Here is an 18284-nt window from a genome sequence, read left to right as displayed (position 1 = left end):
TACCCAGTCTCAGGTATTTCTTCATGGCAGCATGAGAATGGACTAATACAGTAGGTAATATTTGAGTTGTAACTTGATGGATAAATAAATTTTGTCTAGGCTTATTTATAATAATAATTATAATAACCTAGACAAGGTTTATTTATCCATCAATTCTAGGTTTAAAAGTATATGAAGGACAGGTCAGGCATGGTGGCTTATGCCTATAATCCCAGAACTTTGGGAGACCGTGACAGGTGGATTACTTGAGTAAGGAGTTTGAGACCAGCCTGACCAATATGACAAAACCCCATCTCTACTAAAAATACAAAAATTAGCTGGGCATGATGTCACATGCCTGTAAACCCAGCTACTCAGGGGGCTGAGGCAGGATAATTGCTTGAACCTTGGAGGTGGAGTTTACAGTGAGCTGAGATTGCATCACTGCACTCTTACCTGGGTGACAGAGCAAGACTCAATCTCAAAAAAGAAAAACAAATGTATGAAGGACAACAGGGAAGAGTGAGCCATTTATTATGACTGAAATACAGAAAGCAAAAGGAGTGGGAGGCTAGAAGAAAAGTAGAATATAAGCCCTATGGAAAAAATGAGTTTTAAATATGTTGTTCACAATTTATACTCTCAATAAATATTTGTTGAGTGAACTAATAATGTGTATAATTATCTTATATATTCAAATAACTTTCAATTTATTCTTTAAGGTTGCATTTTCTGCATCAGTATTCACATTGCTCTACAAACCCATCATCATTGGAAGGTCTCAAGTGTTTTATGTAGTGGATGCTGTACTACACACCTCTCCCCAAATCTTCCCCCAACACACACATACATATTTCATACACATACACACTCATTCCTTAAGCTGCTGAGTTTTTCTGGTTGATAGCAGATAATCTAGTTCCCATTCTAGGCAATTGCTGTCATCAACCCACCAAAAGCTGTACCCCTTTTCTAATAATTGGTCCATGCAGAAGAACAAATGTCTAGCTATATTTCCTCAATTTGGAACAACTGTGAAGGGCAATCCTACCCCCATAGATGCCCATTGGATTGACTGAGGCTTTGTTAGGACTATTTAAGTGTTAGATTTCTCCCTCTGCCCAGCTGTGCTTCTTTCACATCCTTACAGGTGTTTATTCTTATTGGATTGTTCACTAAAGTTCATCTACAAAAATTCCCATCTTAGAGTCTGTGTCTTGAGAGACCCAATCTGAAATGTTTGGTACCAAGATTTACCTGACAAAGCAGACAGTACAATTGAATTTTTTATGCTGGATAACCCACAAGCCAGCTACTGGATAGTGGGAGAAGCACTGATAATCCTCATATACAAGTGAAATTGTTAAAATTTCATCAGTAATAAATTGGAATGCAATATTGTTGGAAAAAATTGCACTGGCATGTGCAAGTTGTCAGTTTTTTGGGAGGTACAAATCATATAATAATAATAAAGACCCGAAAGTTGGATAGCCATCAATGAAAGCATTCAAGCCTTGGAGAAGTATAGTTGAGAACTGAGAGTGATTTACCACTAATTGAAGATCAAGTGTGACAATCAGAAGGCCTCAATGACAGCCAGTAAAGATATCTAACAGCTGAAAGGTAGAAATAACTAAGAGACAACTTTGGCAAGTCTGCAGTGCCCGCATAGAGACTCTGATTGAGAAGGTATGTGGGATCCTGAGACATGGAATAGGGCAGTTGAGCCAATCTCCTCAAAAATTTTGAATATCCAGATTTCCATGAACACTCTGGGCATGCTAAACAGGTTAATTCTCTCTATTAAAGACTGCTGGCACTCTCTTGCTTGAAAAATATGTCAGTTACCTCATTATCTGCTCCTTACGCCTTATGTATTTGTTAGACCTTTTGATATTGTCTTACAGGTCATAGAGGATCTGTTCTTTTTTTTTTTTTTTTTTTTTTTTTTATCATTTTTTCTTTGTTTTTCAATTGAATGGTTTTTATTATTCTCTATGTAGTTTCCCTCATCCTTTTTGTCTTATAATCTTATTTTTGGTGTTCAGTCTATCTAGTGAAATTTTAGATAACATTTTTGGCGAGTCACAATATTTTCATTTATATTTTAAAAATATATACATATTTAAATACCTCTGTGAAGAATTATTTCTTATTTAATTTAAATTTATTAAAGAATAAAAGAAAAAAGTATTTAATATTTATACACACATTTACAGTTTTTGATGTTTTTGATTATTCTTATAGTTCTAGCTTTCATGCTGGATTACATTTCCTTAAGCCTGAAAACTTCCTGTGGCATTCATGCACTGCAGCTATGTGGCATTCCTTGTAGTGCAGGTATGTACTGACAAATACTCAGTTTTAGTTTATCTGAGATATCCTTATTAAGCTTTCACTCTTGAAGAATAGTTTTGCTGTATAGAATTATGGGTTGACAATTGCTTTTTTTTTTTTTAGCACTTTAAAAATTCCTCTTTATTTACTAGTATCCATAGTCTGTGATTAGAAGGCAGCAATTGTTCAAGCCATTGTTCCTCATATTCATGGAATGTATTGGTCCTTTTTCCTCTTGCCACATTAAGATATTCTCTTTATTTTTGTTGTTTGGCTGTTTGAAAATGCTGAGGCATTTTTTTTTTTCACACTTGAAGTTAGCTTGACTTCTTGATTCTTTAAATTAATGACATTCATCAAATGTGGAAACACTGGGGGCATGGATTCTTCCAAATTATCAACTTTCCAACTTGTCACTATGAAAGGCATTGTGTAAATTTCCAGAACCCTAATTGCCAGTCTTGTCCATTCAATAGTATTGCTTTTCAAAAGCTGTCTGTTGATTTAAGCAAGCAAGAAATAAATAATAAGAGACCAAAAAAGGTAGTAAAAAAGGAAGAATGGAAGCAAAGAGGAAGGAGAAAAACAAATAGTGACAAAGGCAGAGAGAGCAGAGAAACAGACATTCAGAGATAGTCTAGTCGAGGGATGTCAGAATAGTGCCATCCCTTAACAACAGAAGCATTCTAGTAACTAATGGATTTTTAATTAATGTTATTAAATAGTAAATAATAGTATTTGGTGCTACTCAAAAAATATCAGTTGAGTAGAAAAATCTAATTCAATGCACTTACCCATTTATTCCTTCTCCAAAACACTTCCTTTCTTCATGTAAATTTGAGTTTCTGATATATATTATTGGCCTTCCTGAAGAATTTCTCTTAACATTTCTTGCAAGGTAAGTCCATTGACAGTGAAGTCTGTGGTTTTGTTTTCTGAGCAAGGATTTATTTCTCCTTCACTTTTGGAGGATAATTTATTTTGTATAGAATTCTAAATTGGTGATTGTCTTTTTATTTCAAAATTTAAAATATTTCATTCCATTCTTCTCTTGCTTGCATGGCATCTAATGAGAAGTCACTGTAATTCTAATCCTTTTTCTTTATAAGTACTTTTCTTCTTCTTTCAAGTTGTTTTTCTCTGTATTCAGTTTTCTGCAGTATGAATATGGTATAACTCATAAAGTTTTATTTTATTATTGGGGAATAACAGGGGGTATTTATTCTGCTTGATGTTCTTTGAAATTCCAGAAGCTGTGATTTGGTGTCTGACATGAATTTTGGAATGTTCTCAGCCATTATTACATTAAATACTTCATCTCTACTATTTCTTTTTTCTCATGCTAGTTTTCCAATTTTGCATTTGTTATATTTCTTGAAATCCTCCCATAATTTTTGGATGTTTTGTTTTTCACTCTTTTTTTTCCCTTTGCATTCCAGTTTCAACGTGATGATTCTTCTCTGGGCAATGTGTAATCTACTGATAAGCCCACCAAAGAAGTTCTTTATTTCTTTTTTTCCTACATTTCCTTTTGATTCTTTCTTGTAATTCACATCCTTCTTGATAATTTATCCTTTTGTTCTTGCATGTTACCTTTGTCTTTCATTATAACCTTTGATACATTAATCAGTTCTAACATCTGTATAATTTCTGATTCTGGTTTTGATGTTTGCCTTCCCTCTCTAGGCTTTTTTCTTGCCTTTTGGCATATATTGTGTTTTTTTCTTGCCTTGTAAGATTTTTAAAAGCTGGACATAACATATGAAGTAATAGGAGCTAAAGTAAATTGCCTTCAATGTGAAGTTTTATATTAATCTGTCTAGGAGTTGGGTTGTGCTTCCTGTTTTCTGTAGCTATATATTTCAATGGTTTCAAATCCCTCCAGTGTCCTATTTTGTGGTGCCCCTGCCTACTCTAGGTTTCTCTAGGTATACCTCTTCAGAGAAAGTCTGCATTGTACTGCCTTTTCAGCTGTAATTCACTACTTATTCTGACATCCTCTTGTGTTGTGTCAAGGTGTGGGTAGAGGAAGCATCTGTACATTTATGATTAAATCTCAGTGTTTAGTAGTCCAATATATTAGGGTTGTGATCTTCACAAGTGTTTTTCCAGTGATACAGATTTCCCCCCCCCTTTGGGTGAGTCAAGAAAAGGGGGGTTGGATTGTGAGAAATGCCCTTCCCTGCAATGGGGTGAGCCTCTCTAATTAAGTCTTATACCACGGAGAACAGGCCTTTGTTATAGGGGATACTCTGGTCATATTTCACAATGATAACTCTTTTCCTCCTTCCAGGGCCATAAGGGGATTTTTCTTGACTTTTCATCCAGGTAATGTGGTAGGATTCTAGAAGCAAGATCCATGAAAGTTTGCCCCCCAAAGACTGCAACCCCCAGGAGTTTCTCACACTCATGTTACACCACACTCAGCCTCCAGCAATTCATCAAAGTTACCATCGAAGTGCTTCTACAAGTTATGGCTTCAGCAGCTTCTGCTCCTGGAAAGCAAATCTTGATTGCATCTCTCCGGATGAGCCCGTCTCCAGATTTGGGGGTCATGGTTTATCTTGTGACCTTGGTTCTTAGATGGGTACAAGGAAAGTCATTGATTTTCAGTTTATTCTGCTTTTCTTTTGTTGTAGAGATGGAAGTGAAGACTTCCAAGATCTTTACATGTAGGTGCTAAAACTGGAAGTCCTCTCCAAGTGCTCTGTACCTGTTCTTAATCCTTCATATTCTCAATTTTATATTTATATTCATAAATCTTGATGGGAGCTTTATGCTAAGGATATAGAAGTGTGCCAGGGCCATTGCAGGCATGCAATAAATACATATTCAAGGAAGAAATCAATGAACTAAGAGAGTAGATTTTGTGTGCTCACAAAAAAATGTGAGGTAAAGTATATGTTAATTAGCTTAGTCATTACACATTGTATACATATCTCAAAACACCATAAATATATACAATTTTTAAAAAACATTAAAAAGAAAAAAATGTGCTGTGCTCTGAGAGGCTGGTGAAAAATGCACAGGACTGAAAACTTAGAGATACTGCAAATTTTAGCACTTTTATTCCTTGAACTCTTCAGGAGGAACCTCTTCTCTGAACCTGATGACCCTTGAAATAATTTCTTTAACTGAGACCAGTTAAAGCTCTGATAAGATTTTTAATGCTCAGAATAGCTACCAAAATGTCTGGCATCCATAGAGAATTGTGACACTAGAGAGCTTATGTATTTCTAATGGAAAAGAATATTTAAAATAATTCACTTTAAATTTAAATGGAAATTATTTGAACTTAATAGATAGTAAATTTGAACCAATAAATAGAGCAAGATATTATTCATTTCATGCAAGAAAAAAAAAAAAAAGAAAGGTAAGTACCAGATCTGTTATGGTTTCCCTGCACCAGGCTTCACAGTGGGAACAATTTCAGTTATTGAGTCAAGGATGAGTCTGACAGATGTGATCCTTAACTTATTATTTGGAGTGCATCTTTTATCACTTAGCCATTTCTATGTAACAGATCTCCATTAAACATAGTGTATTCAAGCAATAATTATTTGTAATTGTTCTTGACTTATAGGTTGGCTAGGCAGATATGCTGGGTTCTGAACTAGGTTCCTCCACATTTTTTGGAATCAGCTAGCTATAAGCTGATCTAGAATGGTCTCTTCTGGGATAATTCAACCCTGCTTCAAAACATCTGTCTTTTTCCAGCATGCTGGCTTTGGCTTGTTCTCATGAGAATCACATGTATGCCAGAGAGAGAGAGAGTAGATGCATGCATGGTTTCTTGACCCTTACACTCTGAATATTCCTTCTGTCACATTCATTTTGTAAAACAAGTCACACATCTAGACTAGATTCAAGAGATAAGGAAATGGACACAATCCTGATGAGAGGCACTTGAGTCACATCATAAAGGGCATGGCTGTTTTTTTCTTTTTTCTTTTTTTTTTTTTTTAATCCATCTACTACACAGCTCACGAAAAATCACCTAATTACTAATTACCTAACTGAGTGGTTTAAAACAGCAGTGATTTATCCTCTTACAGTTCAGGAAGCCAGAAGTCTGGAATTAAGATGTCAGCATGTCTGTTTCTTCTGAAGTCTCTAAGGGAAAATCTGTTCCATGCTCCTCTCCTTCGATGTGGTGGTCAACAATCCTTGGTGTTCCTTGGTTTGCACAGTCATCACTCCAATTTCTACATCCATCTTCACATAACTGTTTTCCCTGTGTGTACAACTCTGTGTCTTCAAATCTCTCTCTCTCTTTTTATATGACGATATTAGCCATTGGATTCAGGATCCACCCTAGTCTAGTTTAACTTCATCTTAAATTGCTTACACTGCAAAAGCCTTGTTTCTAAGTAAGGTCACATTCACAGGTATCAAGGATGAGAACATCAACATATCTTTTTGGGGAAAACAATCCAGTCCACTACAGTGACTATGTATATTTTATAAAAAATGCTTAAGAGAAACAAAATACCATAAATAACAGGCTATAAATATAGCCTGTAAATTTATGAAAGATGTAAAAGCTGAATCTGTAAGAAAGTGTGTAAGAAAAAGAGGAAACACCAATTAACTTGCAAAGTGACTAAGTCCTACTAGACCTCCACTATGAGTGTTCCCATGTCAATCACAAAGCATTCCTTATTATTTATGGTTGTCAAATTTTAGTTTCTTACAGTTCTAGAACCTTCTTTACAGATTATTAGAGTGATTTTCAAATAGTTTCTGTTTCAACCAAGAACAATAAGATAGTGAATGAAAGAACCAGAAATAGCCTGTGGGTTTTCTCACCACAAAAAGTTGATAAGTCTGTGAAGTAATGCATAGGTTAAAATAGCTTGATTTAGCCATTCCACAATGTGTGTGTATGGGTATATACATATGAATATATATCTTAAATATATATTTTTGTTCTCATAATTGTTATATATATAACATCATGTTGTACCCCCTAAATATATACAAGCTTTAATTGTCAAGAATATACTTATTTTTGCTGTGCTAGTTTGTTGGACACATTAACATGCACTACTAAATTCATTTTATAGCCTCCCAATCTACTTGTGAGTTACAAGCAGCTGGTAGAAAACCATTGTAATGGAGTCTTATGAGATGGTTATTGAACTTAGTTATGTTAATTCAAGAATATCTGGGTTAGGCTTAAAAATTAAGAGATTATTGAAGGAGAAAGATTTAAAGGAATAGATTTTTTTTACCTCAAACTCCCATTACGTGCAATAGATATGTACTTCAGCAAATCAAAATTAAACTAAAATAGTCAACACAAGTTGCAAATTTGTGGTGGCTTTTAAATTTTTCTGAAAATTGACAAATAAGCATGGAGGTTAGTTACTGCTTGAAGAAGAAGCGGTACAATTAACAGAAACCTTGGCTAAGGAAGACTTACAGGAACATATATTATTGTTCAAGTTGCATATTCAAAGCCAATATATGCTTGTTCTACTGGAAATATAAATTTTGCATAATTAAATTTGACAATCTTATTTTGTCTCCTCCATGGTTTTGAAAGCCAAATTCCCTTGTAGGTGGCAACTTTACCTTAATAAAAATGTGACTAGATATTTTTAAGAGATTAACATATTGAATTTCAAATTCAGAAGAGTCTGTTCAAACTATCATGGCCACATCTCAATAGCTTTTACCTTGCCAAGTTACTTACATTTTCTAATTGTAATTTATCTTTTATGGAAAATATAGATATAATAATTATCTCTTGAGTTGTTGCAAGGGCATGTGTCAAGGACAATGCCTCAATAAACCATGTTTGCTATTACTATTACTCTTTGCTTTACTCTGGTGTCAACCAAATATTTGTTGTTTAAACTCTAAGAAGAGCTTATTATTAAATAATTAATGGATAATTTAGCCAACGACCAAAGAAGCCCAAAATCATGTTATGAAATATTAACACTAAGGTAATTTTATTAAATAACTTTATTTAAGCATACAACCCATATAAAGAATTTGTATTATGGACTCTTGGCATCTGCAAAACTCTACTTTTTATAATTTTTGCAAGGTTAGATGCCATGATTCATTGTTACATCGCAATAGCTGCAGATTATACAGCGGTTTGTGATGGCTGTTTTTACTTATCTTTCATAACTTTTCGTACTCTTTTTCATCTTGTTCTGTGCCCCAGGTGGCTGGCATTTATATATTGCATCAACAGACATTCTTGTCCCCATGTTGTATTTGGTTTGGCTGAGAATAGAAGCCAGCAATAGATTTGAGAGAGTCAGATCAAAATAAGGCTGGGATGGCTGCCTTGCTGTACTAAAGAACAGAGATCCTATTAGGTGAATTTTTTTTTTTTTACATAGTTTTAGCATTCTGTTGGTTCCAGTTAACACTTCTTCTACTTGCCCCTTCAGGCCAAGAAGTGTAAAATTTCTTTTGTATGATCTGTGTGGCTATTACCTAACCTTGTTCACAATTTTTAAATAGCCCTCTCATAAAGTGTTTTCTCACTTATCCCAATTCAGGAATACCACTCTTTCCTGCTAGGACCCTGAATGATATACAGAAATGCACCCACCAGTTAGTGATGAAATGGTCTTCCACTCTGTTTTAAGCTTTAGATAGTAGGTTCTGCTGTTCCTACTTTGGAAGCATTCTTACACAATAGAAGTCAAAACACAATAAACATACGTGTGCATGGGTCTTTATAGCAGCACCATTTATAATCCTTTGGGTATATACCCAATAATGGGATGGCTGAGTCAAATGGCATTTCTAGTTCTAGATCCTTGAGGAATCACTACACTGTCTTCCACAATGGTTGAACTAGTTTACAGTCCCACCAACAGTGTAAAAGTGTTCCTATTTCTCCACATCCTCTCCAGCACCTGTTGTTTCCTGACTTTTTATTTACTGCGGCACTATTCACAATAGCAAAGACTTGGAACCAACCAAATGTCCATCAATGATAGACTGGATTAAGAAAATGTGGCACATATACACCATGGTATACTATGCAGCCATAAAAAAGGATGAGTTCATGTCCTTTGTAGGGACATGGATGAAGCTGGAAACCATCATTCTCAGCAAACTATTGCAAGAACAAAATAACTGAACACAGCATGTTCTCGCTCATAGGTGGGAATTGAACAATGAGAACACTAGGACACAGGAAGGGGAATATCATACACCAGAGCCTGTCATGGGGTGGGGGGAGGGGGGAGGGATAACATTAGGAGATATACCTAATGTAAATGACGAGTTAGTGTGTGCAGCACAACAACAGGGCACATGTATACATATGTAACGAACCTGCACGTTGTGCACATGTACCCTAGAACTTAAAGTATCATTAACAAATAAAATAATAAAAAATAATAAAAATAAGTCAAAACACATCTAACTTCTGTAAGACTTTTTGAGTGATTGTCCTCTTGGCAGCCCCTTTCACTTCATTGTTCCTCAGGCTGTAGATGATGGGGTTTAGCATAGGTGTGATGACAGTGTAGGACAATGACACTAGCTTCTTGCTCTCAGGAGACTGGTTTGATTTGGGCCGCAGGTAGGTCAGACTGGCTGTTCCATAGAAGAGGGACACCACAATGAGGTGTGAGGAACAAGTAGAAAATGCCTTCTGGCGACCAGTGGCAGAGGACATCCTCAGAATTGTTATGATAATGCGGGTGTAGGAAACCAAAATGAGAGAAAAGGGAAACATGATAAACAGGAGTGTGGAGGCAAGTGCTTGCATTTCATACATGGTTGTATCCACTGTGACTAGTTTTAACACTGGGGGACCATCACAGAAAAAGTGGTCCACGGCATTTGGTCCACAGAAAGGCAGGGCCATCATCCAAGCCGTCTGTAGCATAGACACAGGAACACCGGACATCCAAGAACCCATGGCCATCCACCAGCATAGGGACCTGTTCATTATGACTGAATAACGGAGAGGGTTACAGATGGCCACAAAGCGATCATAAGCCATCATGGAGAGAAGGAAACATTCAGAACTGCCGAATAAGAAGAAGAAGTACATCTGGGTACCACAGCCCACAAAAGAGATGATTTTTCTTGGGGACACTAGATCTACAAGCATCTTTGGCACCATAACCAAGGTGAAACATACTTCAAGAAGTGATAGATTTCGAAGAAAGAAGTACATGGGTGTTTGAAGTGCGGGATCCACACTGGTAACTGTGACAATAAGAAAGTTGCCCAACAAAGTGACTGTATAAATGGCCAGGAACAAAATAAAGAGGGAAACTTGCATCTCGGGGTTGTTTGTAAAACCAAGAAGAATAAATTCAGTGACCCTGGTGTGATTTTCACAGATCATATCTTAGACGAGTTTCTCTCTAAAAATCAAAGTGTGTGCATCAAAGGGTATTAAATCAATATAGAGATAATCTCAAAAATATTAATAGCATCAATAAAACATCTTTATTCTCAGTTGTCTCACCATTCTGTTTCTCTGAAGCAGAAATGATGTTTACAATAAGATAAAATTAAGGAAAAATAAACATTTTGTATAAATCTTACTCATTGTTTACCACCTAGATGTAACTTTTCTCTCACGAGTAGTCATAGTCTGCACTCGTATTCTTCATCATAGGCGTGCTATTTTGTAGGATAAAGTAGAAAGAGTGTAGATAGATAATTAAAATAGAATAGTGTACTAATTTTTAAGTGATTTCAGGATGCAATAAAGATAAATAATGGGCTAGTTTGACATTCTAATATTAAATTATGTTAATCACATTTCTACTAAATACAGTGCATTTTACACCATTCATCCACTATATATACATATACCAACATGCTCAGTACACACACACACACATACACAAGAAACTTAATAAATAAACATAATATATGCTTATGATTTTGGTGCTTCTCTGTAGTTTCCATGAGCCTAATAATTTGTGACATTTTTATATTGTCTTTTGAACCATAATTCAACTTCACTGGGCCCCCATTTCTTAGTATACACAGAGTTACAGTTACATTGTTTAAGTTATATTTTTTTAAAACTTCCAAACAAATATGATTTACAATAGAGAAGTATCCTCCCAACACTCAACTTTTCTCCCCCAAAATAGCTTCTCTCATGACTGTCCATCTTCTTTAGAACTTCATTATCAGAAGTAGGGTACATACACTTACTTTTGTACGTCAGCTGATCCAGTCACAAAAGCACTAATTCAACTATTATGAACTCAAATACTATATCTTACTTGGAACAAAATATTTTGGCCGATATTAAATTATGCAAATTTTTTCTTTACAGGAGGTCATTCTTAGTACCAAAATTTAGCAATTACAGGAGCATGTGTTAGAAAAATAATTTCTTTCAAAATTGGAGTTGGGTAAATATTGTATCAATTATTTTATATACTTTTTAAATTTAATTCCAAAAGTGCATATTTCATTTTATAGTCAAAATAATTTCAAATAGATATCCCCTCCTGAAGTGAGTAGGTAAAAATTTACGGTGTACAGAATCTTTCTAAACTGTGGCTCATTTAAGTAATTCTATGTTTTAATTCTACTCTTAAGATATGTAACATCTTACCTGTGTATTTTCCATATTGTAAGTTCTCAAAGGAATGTCCTCAGTAGCAAAAGGAAAGGAACAACTCTGGTGATTTCAGGCTTCCCATGCCCTTGTAAGTCCCAAAATAATAGGTAACATGTGACAGTGATTACAACCATTACTCTCTCACTGCTATTGCAAAACAAGCTTCACTATCATTCTTGTCATCAGGATTAGAAACATCATATTCCTGGTATATTCATCAAAACTTATGAAAAACTTCATATGCATTATCATGCTTACCTACATTTTGGAACAATTCTAAACTTGTTATGGGTCTAAAATTATGCCATATTTTGTTTTGAAAAAATATGGGAGTTGATGAAGGCATGAAGATTTTATAGTAGTTACAATATCTAGTACATCCTAAAATGCCTCAACCAACTGCCTCTCAGAATTCTGATATTAACAGTGGCAGAAAGCAATACTAGGATGAATGGCTTTTCATTGAGTAATAAGTTCTATAGTGTACAATCCATGTGAAATATGAATAAGGATATCCAAAAATGGTCAGTTTCTTGAATTTTTAATAATTACCATTGCACATTTTTCATCTTTCCTGGAGGCATTTAAATTTTAATAAAAGTTTAGACTATTAGAGGTTTATAATGTCATACGATGTACCTCTAAATACTCCTCTCAGTCTTTCTATATCCTAAAAAGCCTACAGATTACTTTGCATATATTCGCTAAACAAAGAGATTAATCAGCAGTGATGTTGCAGTCACTACCACAAATTTATACTGATTTAAAAAAAAACTTGCAAACTGATGTTGAGTTGCCACGATTACTACATCACTCTAGAGAATGTACTGTCTTATTTGTCGCATGGCATTTTGATAACTTGATGTCATTTAATTAAGTTCACTAATTTAGTTGGTAATATTTTAATGAGGCCAAATAGTTTTTTTCATGTCCCATTAAGCAGGCCAACTTTGGCCTTTTTTTTAGAAAATAGACTTTACCTCTTATTTTAGCTAACTTTTTTATAAATATATGTTTTCTCATAAAATTATTATGGATGAATGCAATTATATCTTCAGTATTTGGAGTACAACAGGAATCTGAGATTGTTATGAAATTTATCTAAATGGAGCAGCACTTTTAACAATCCTACATGTAAATGAATAAATTGCCATAGTACCTAAATTAAAAGTACTTTGTGTAGTTATAAACCACAGCACTTCTTTATTACATAGCTACTGTTTTATTAATACTCTCTTCTTTAGCATTCTGTTGCTTTCCAGAATGAAGGTCTCATTATTTGTTTTCTTTTATTTAGTGAAGTATAAAATTATTCCTTTTCTGATAATTAATATTTCATTATTTATTTTTCAGAGAATGCTTTTGTAATACACAGATGTACAGATAAATGGAGATGTTTAACAAAATTGAGAAATATAACATCATAAAAAAAATCTAGATGTATCTTACCAAATGAAACCTCATATTTCTTCTGTAATTAGAAATTTAATGATTTTTTAAAGATATGCAGTATTTTCAGAGAAATGTTCACTGATCTTGAAATCTATTGATAGCTCAAATCTTCCTAATGAAGTTAATACCTTAGACAGTCTAACATGCCTTGCACTGGCACTACATGGTTGCTATATTTTAGTAATAGCATTTAAAAGTGTGACTGGCTTTGGGGAAATGATCCCTGGATCACTAGAAAGGACGATGGTTAATTAAACAACTGCTTTTATCTCACAGGGGAAATACAGAATGTTCATACAATTATCTATATTTCCTGTAAGTCATATTTGCAATTGAATATGCATTTCTCAATAATAGATATTTTGTGGTGGGGCTACTGGACACACTGATCAAGTCTCTTGGAATTGCAACTTTTAACATGCTGGGCTGTGTGAAGAACACAGACTTTAATTTGCCCTATAATATTTTTGTATTTTTTGTGGGATAGATTTTGGTTCAGTACTGGTGAGAGAAATGTACCATGCTCATGAAACTTACATGATTTTTAAATTTTATTTTTAACTGATTTTTAAAATGTTAATATTTTAAACTTATTTCCATAATAATATTTTTAAATAATTAAATACATCAAATTCATCTGATAATTGGCATGTATTTTGTTGTTGTCTTATACCCTAAGTTGTTTGGCTATTGGTTCATTTTACTATGAGAACATTGTAAACAACGTCATGATTCATGTATTATTTCAGTCAGTGGTACCTTATAATGTCTAACATGGTTACTGTCAGGAAGAAGTAAGCAATTTTTTTATTCCTTGGGATTGTTTATTCTTGGAATTTTTGAGGTAATTTTAATATCGAGAAATAACATGACACTTCGAAGTGTTTTGTAATGAGAAAACAGAACTGTGTAAATAACTCCCTTTATTTCCTTACACTATCTTTTTTGCAGAAGCAACTTTTATAAATAAATATAAACTTTAAAACAGTTACAAATCAGCACAGTGGGAATAATTCAAAAAATTCTAATAAGTCTTTGGAGGCAAAAAAAAAAAAAAAAAAAAAAACCTTGAAAAGGCCCTTGGAGTTTCAGGTCAACCAATGCATGTACAGAAGCCTTAACAAACAGCTAGATAGGAAGGTTCATCATTTCCTAATTTTACTTCTTTCTAGAAAAGAAAAAGAAAAACTTCCTATATTTGTAGAAGTTGAAGGAAAATTCCTTAACCCTTATTTTCCCAGGAAACTAAATAATAGTATAATAGGTTAAAATCGAATTTTGTTTTGTTTTGTTTTTGCTTTGTTTTGTTTTGAGACGGAGTCTCGCTCTGTCGCCCAGGCTGGAGTTCAGTGGAACAATCTCGGCTCACTGCAACCTCCGCCTCCTGAGTTCAAGCTATTCTCCTGTCTCAAACTCCCGAGTAGCTGGGATTACAGGCACCCGCCACTAAGACTAATTTTTGTATTTTTTGTCGAGACGGGGTTTCACCATATTGGTCAGGCTGGTCTCAAACTCCTAACCTCAGGTGATCTGCCCACCTCAGCCTCCCAAACTGCTGGGATTACAGGCATGAGCCACCGCACCAGGCCAAAATCTATTCTTTAAAAAAAATATTCCATTGGGTACACCTACATTTAAAACAAGTAAAATAAATCTCTAATCATTTCCAATAAAAAACTATGTTACAAAATATATTTGGCCTATCTTCATTCACACTTATACCAAATAATTAACTTTGCACCATACTGAAGAAAACATTTGTCATATTGGGCAAAAACAATCAAGTGAAAAATGGTGCATTACTGAATTACACGTCAAACTTTTGTTTTGTTTTTAAAAATGTTCAATGAAAGATTTATAGGTTTGGTCATACAATATACCCATGTAACACACCTGTGCACGTACCCATATATCTAAACCCTGGCTGCTTTGCAAAGCCACATAGAAAAGCTTTGCTCTTGCTGTTTACTCAGTAGACTATTACAAAATCAATGCTTTGGCCAGAAGTAATGTTTCCAAATATTCTCAGACTCCAATCGCCTGGGATTCCAGAATGGTACTGAATTCCCAGGGGAAAAAATGAAAAAAAAAATCTCTTTACCAAACTTTATGTTATATTATATTGCTTGTACTTAAAGCAGTTTCTCTCTAAGTTAAAAGTTTAAAGAATAATTGCTACACATATCATGAGAGGCAAATAGATACTGGCTGTTGATTTAGAATAATGTGGCGAGGTTCCAAAAAGCAACTTCAAAAAATACCCTGTTGTAAAATGTACAGATATGTGTAGATTTGGAATTTAAATAATAAAAACTTATGGACACCAAAGAGATGTTTTCCTAACAAATGTGTACTTCTCAGAATTGCCTAGCATTCAACTCATTCATGTTAAGAATACTTAACATAACCATTTCCACAACTAAACTTACCTTAGGTACTAGAAATTTCCGGTAGTCAGGACTTCCATAAACCTCCAAAATGATAAAACCTGTTATTACAATTTTTATTCCATGTTTTTAAGATGTTAAAGCATTTAAAATTATCTATGATAAAGTCAATGTTATATTCACTGGGCTATTGTTTTAAATATGTGACAGGTGTGGAGTGGATATTTTTCACTTGTTTAGTAATATCAGATGACAACAAAGCAAAAGGAAATAGATATTTTAAAGTCTAAAGAGAATTAAAAATGAGCCACTAATTATTAGGTTTACTAAAAAGGTAGAAAAATCACCCTAGACACCAATATGTACCCATTTGTACATGAGGAAGACTAGGGAGAATATGATGCAATTATAACTGTTATAGAATTGCAAGATTCACAAGGAGATAAGAAGAGAGCACTGTAAGTACACCAAATTATATTGGGGGTGCATCAACGAGAATCATTTCTTAAAAATATAGATTTCTGTAAAAAGGTAAAACTCAACTATAGTTCTCTAGCTGGATGCTGAGATGTAGTCCCTGTGACCAACTTAGGTACTTCTATCTGAGTGAAGCTTTAAATGACCAAACATTCAAGGCAGAGCTTGACTTGAATAACCTGAAGTTTGGGAAGATTTGCCAGCGTAAAGTCTAGAGCCATTTCACATCCAATTATTACTGTAAGTTTGAGGTTCACGGGATGAGTCTCTGAATGCAGGGTTTGAAAGAAATATAAAGAGTACTTAAAGCTCTGATGAACAAAATCCAAGAAGATCTTAATAAATGAAGAGATATTCCATGTTCATGGATAGGAAAACTCAATATTTGTTGAGATATTAGTTCTTGTCAAATATACCTATGGATTCTACACAATCCCAAACAAAATCAAATCAAGTTATTTTCTTAATATTAACAAATTGATTCTAAAATGTGTGTAAAGACACAAAAGACCCAGAATAGCCAGCACAATATTGAAGGAGAACAACAAAGTTAGAGGACTCACATCATCCTACGTCAAGACTTACTGTAAAGTTATAGTTCAAGACAGTGTGGTATTGGAGAAAGAATAGACAAATAAATCAATAGAACAGAATAGAGAGTTCCAAAAGAGACTCACATAAATATGGAGGTAATGCAATGGAGAAGAGTTAAGTCTTTTTAACAAATGATGCTGGAACAACTAGATATACCCAGTACCCACCACCAACCCCATATAAAAAAGTAAAAGAGAAATTTGGACAGAACATTATAGTTTTTGGAAAAACAAAAACAAAAACAAAAACAAACAAACAAACAACCTCAAAATGAATTATGAGACTAAATGTAAAATGCAAACCTATAGAAAATCTTGAAAGATAACATAGTTAAAAACTTATATGACCTTGGGTATGGTGATGATTTTTTAGACATAACACCAACTGCACAATCCATGAAAAAAGATAATTGATAAGCTAGACTTTGTTAAAATTAATAAGTCTGCCCAGTAAAAGAGAGTGTTAAGGGAACAAGAAAGAAGCAACAGACTGGAAGAAAATATTTGCAAAAGACACAACTTACAGGTGACTTTTATCCAAAATATGCAAAGAACTCTTAAAACTCAACAATAAGAAACAAATAACCCAACTTAAAAATGAACCAAAGACCTTAACAGATACCTCATCAAAGAAGATATCCAAATAGCAAACAGATACATGAAAAGATGTTCCACATCCTATGTCATTAGGGAAATTCACATAAATCAACAATGAAATAACACTACACACCTATTAGAATGACCAAAATATAGAGCAGTGACAATACCAAATGCTGACAAGGATGTGGAGCAACAGTTAACTTTCATTTATTGCTGAAAAGAATACAAAATGGTGCAGCCACTTTGGAAGGCCATTTAGCAGTGTCTTACAAAACTAAAAATATCCTTACTGTGTGAACCAGCAATCATTTTCCTTGTTATTTACCCAGGGGAATTGAAACTTTTGTTTATACAAAAGAGTGCACACAGGTGTCTTTAGCAGCTTTATTTATAATTACCCAAACTTGGGAGCAACCAAACTGCCTTTCAGTGGGTGAATGGATAAATTAACTGTGATACATACAGGCAATGGAGTATTATTTAGTGGTATAAAGGAAATGAGGTGTCAAGCCATGAAAACACATGAAGGAAACATAAATCGATATCGCTAAGTAAAGGAAGTCAACCTAAAAAGGCTACATACGCTATGATTCCAACTACTTGACATGCTGGAAAACAACAAACTATAGATAATAAAAACAGCAGTGGTTACCAGATGTTTAGGGAATAAAAAGAGGGTTTTTCAGGAAGTGAAACTATTCTGTATGATACTATGTTTTTCAAAAGTCATGTAATGTACAATACCAAGAGTACATCCTAATGTAAACCATAAGCTTTGGATAATCATGATATGTCAGTGTGGGTTCATCAACTATAACACATGTACCACCCTGGTGGTGGGTGTTGATAAGGAAGGAGACTATGCCTATGTGAGGGCAA

General features: G+C 34.2%; 3 protein-coding genes across 31 annotated transcripts in view; all 3 read right to left on the bottom strand.

The window, feature by feature from the left end:
* BLOC1S1 (biogenesis of lysosomal organelles complex 1 subunit 1) overlaps positions 1 to 18284 on the bottom strand; it is a 1086347-nt gene that overhangs the window by 474569 nt on the left and 593494 nt on the right. The window contains exon 1 of one of the 28 annotated variants that reach the window (XM_050748981.1): positions 11288 to 11291. The exons of 26 other annotated variants lie outside the window; for them this stretch is intronic. The gene's annotated coding sequence lies outside the window, so the exon portion shown is untranslated. Of the gene's footprint in view, positions 1 to 4440; positions 4446 to 11287; positions 11292 to 18284 lie in introns of those variants that run through there. One more of the 28 variants, XM_050748974.1, reaches the window with a different exon arrangement.
* The window catches only part of TMT1B (thiol methyltransferase 1B), a 686675-nt gene that overhangs the window by 441632 nt on the left and 226759 nt on the right, over positions 1 to 18284 (bottom strand). The window lies entirely within an intron of this gene.
* LOC126931140 (olfactory receptor 10A7) lies at positions 9704 to 10668 on the bottom strand. The gene has a single exon (XM_050748958.1). The coding sequence runs from the start codon at positions 10652 to 10654 to the stop codon at positions 9704 to 9706; it is 951 nt and encodes a 316-aa protein (XP_050604915.1). The 5' UTR covers positions 10655 to 10668.

The sequence above is a fragment of the Macaca thibetana genome, chromosome 11 (assembly GCF_024542745.1).
Source record: "Macaca thibetana thibetana isolate TM-01 chromosome 11, ASM2454274v1, whole genome shotgun sequence".
Lineage (NCBI taxonomy): Eukaryota > Metazoa > Chordata > Mammalia > Primates > Cercopithecidae > Macaca > Macaca thibetana.
Note: the sequence above shows the minus strand (reverse complement) of the source record. Positions and strands in the feature narration are given on the sequence as shown.